The 913-nt window shown below is 48.5% G+C and overlaps 1 protein-coding gene across 1 annotated transcript; it reads left to right on the forward strand.

The window, feature by feature from the left end:
• Positions 1–6: 6 nt before the first annotated feature.
• Positions 7–903, forward strand: LOC111649337 (nuclear factor 7, ovary-like). Its single transcript, XM_023399115.2, has one exon. The coding sequence runs from the start codon at positions 114–116 to the stop codon at positions 894–896; it is 783 nt and encodes a 260-aa protein (XP_023254883.2). The 5' UTR covers positions 7–113; the 3' UTR covers positions 897–903.
• The last annotated feature ends 10 nt before the right edge of the window (positions 904–913 follow it).

Raw genomic sequence — 913 nt, forward strand, 5'->3', positions numbered from 1 at the left:
AACACACAGAGAGGCAGATTAAGGAGCAGTTTAAGAAGCTTCACCAGTTTCTAGAGGAGGAAGAGGAGGCCAGGATCACTGCTCTGAGGGAGGAAGAGGAGCAGAAGAGTCAGATGATGAAGGAGAAGATGGAGGCTCTGAGCAGAGAGATAGCAGCTCTGTCACACACAGTCAGAGCCACAGAGGACGAGCTGAGAGCTGAAGACGTCTCATTCCTGCAGAACTACAAGGTTACAGTGGAAAGAGTCCAGCGGCGCCTCCTGCTGGATGATCCACAGCTGCACTCAGGAGCTCTGATAGACCAGGCCAAACATCTGGGCAATCTGACCTTCAACATCTGGAACAAGATGAAGGACATGGTCTCCTACAGTCCTGTGATTCTGGATCCAAACACTGCTCATCCAGAATTCATCCTGTCTGAGGATCTGACCAGTGTGAGACGAGGACAGAAACAGAAGCTTCCTGACAATCCAGAGAGGTTTGATAAATACCACTGGGTCCTGGGGTCTGAGGGTTTTAACTCAGGGACTCACAGCTGGGATGATGAAGTTGGAGACAATATATACTGGTCACTGGGTGTTGTAGCAGAGTCTGTGCAGAGGAAGGGAAAGACACAGTCTGGATTCTGGAGAATAGGTTTCCATGACGGAAAATACTCAGCACGGTCACGACCAGCTCCACCCACTGTTCTGTCAGTGAAGAAGAAGCTCCAGAGGATCAGAGTGAATCTGGACTGGAACAGAGGAAGTTTGTCGTTCTCTGATCCTGATACTAACGCACACATACACACCATCACACACACTTTCACTGAGAAGCTGTTTCCATACATTAGAACTGTTAATAAACTGAAGATCTCACCACTGAAGGTCTCTGTGACAGTGGAACAGAGCAGTTAGAGATAAAGAGGATGATC

The sequence above is a fragment of the Seriola lalandi genome, unplaced genomic scaffold, assembly GCF_002814215.2.
Source record: "Seriola lalandi dorsalis isolate HSWRI2012SDOR001 ecotype SW California unplaced genomic scaffold, Sedor1 jcf7180001964463, whole genome shotgun sequence".
Classification (NCBI taxonomy): Eukaryota; Metazoa; Chordata; class Actinopteri; order Carangiformes; family Carangidae; genus Seriola; species Seriola lalandi.

Excerpts from the sequence above, each read along its gene's own strand:
- LOC111649337 (XM_023399115.2), top strand. The coding sequence starts at position 114 with ATGATGAAGGAGAAGATGGAGGCTCTGAGCAGAGAGATAGCAGCTCTG.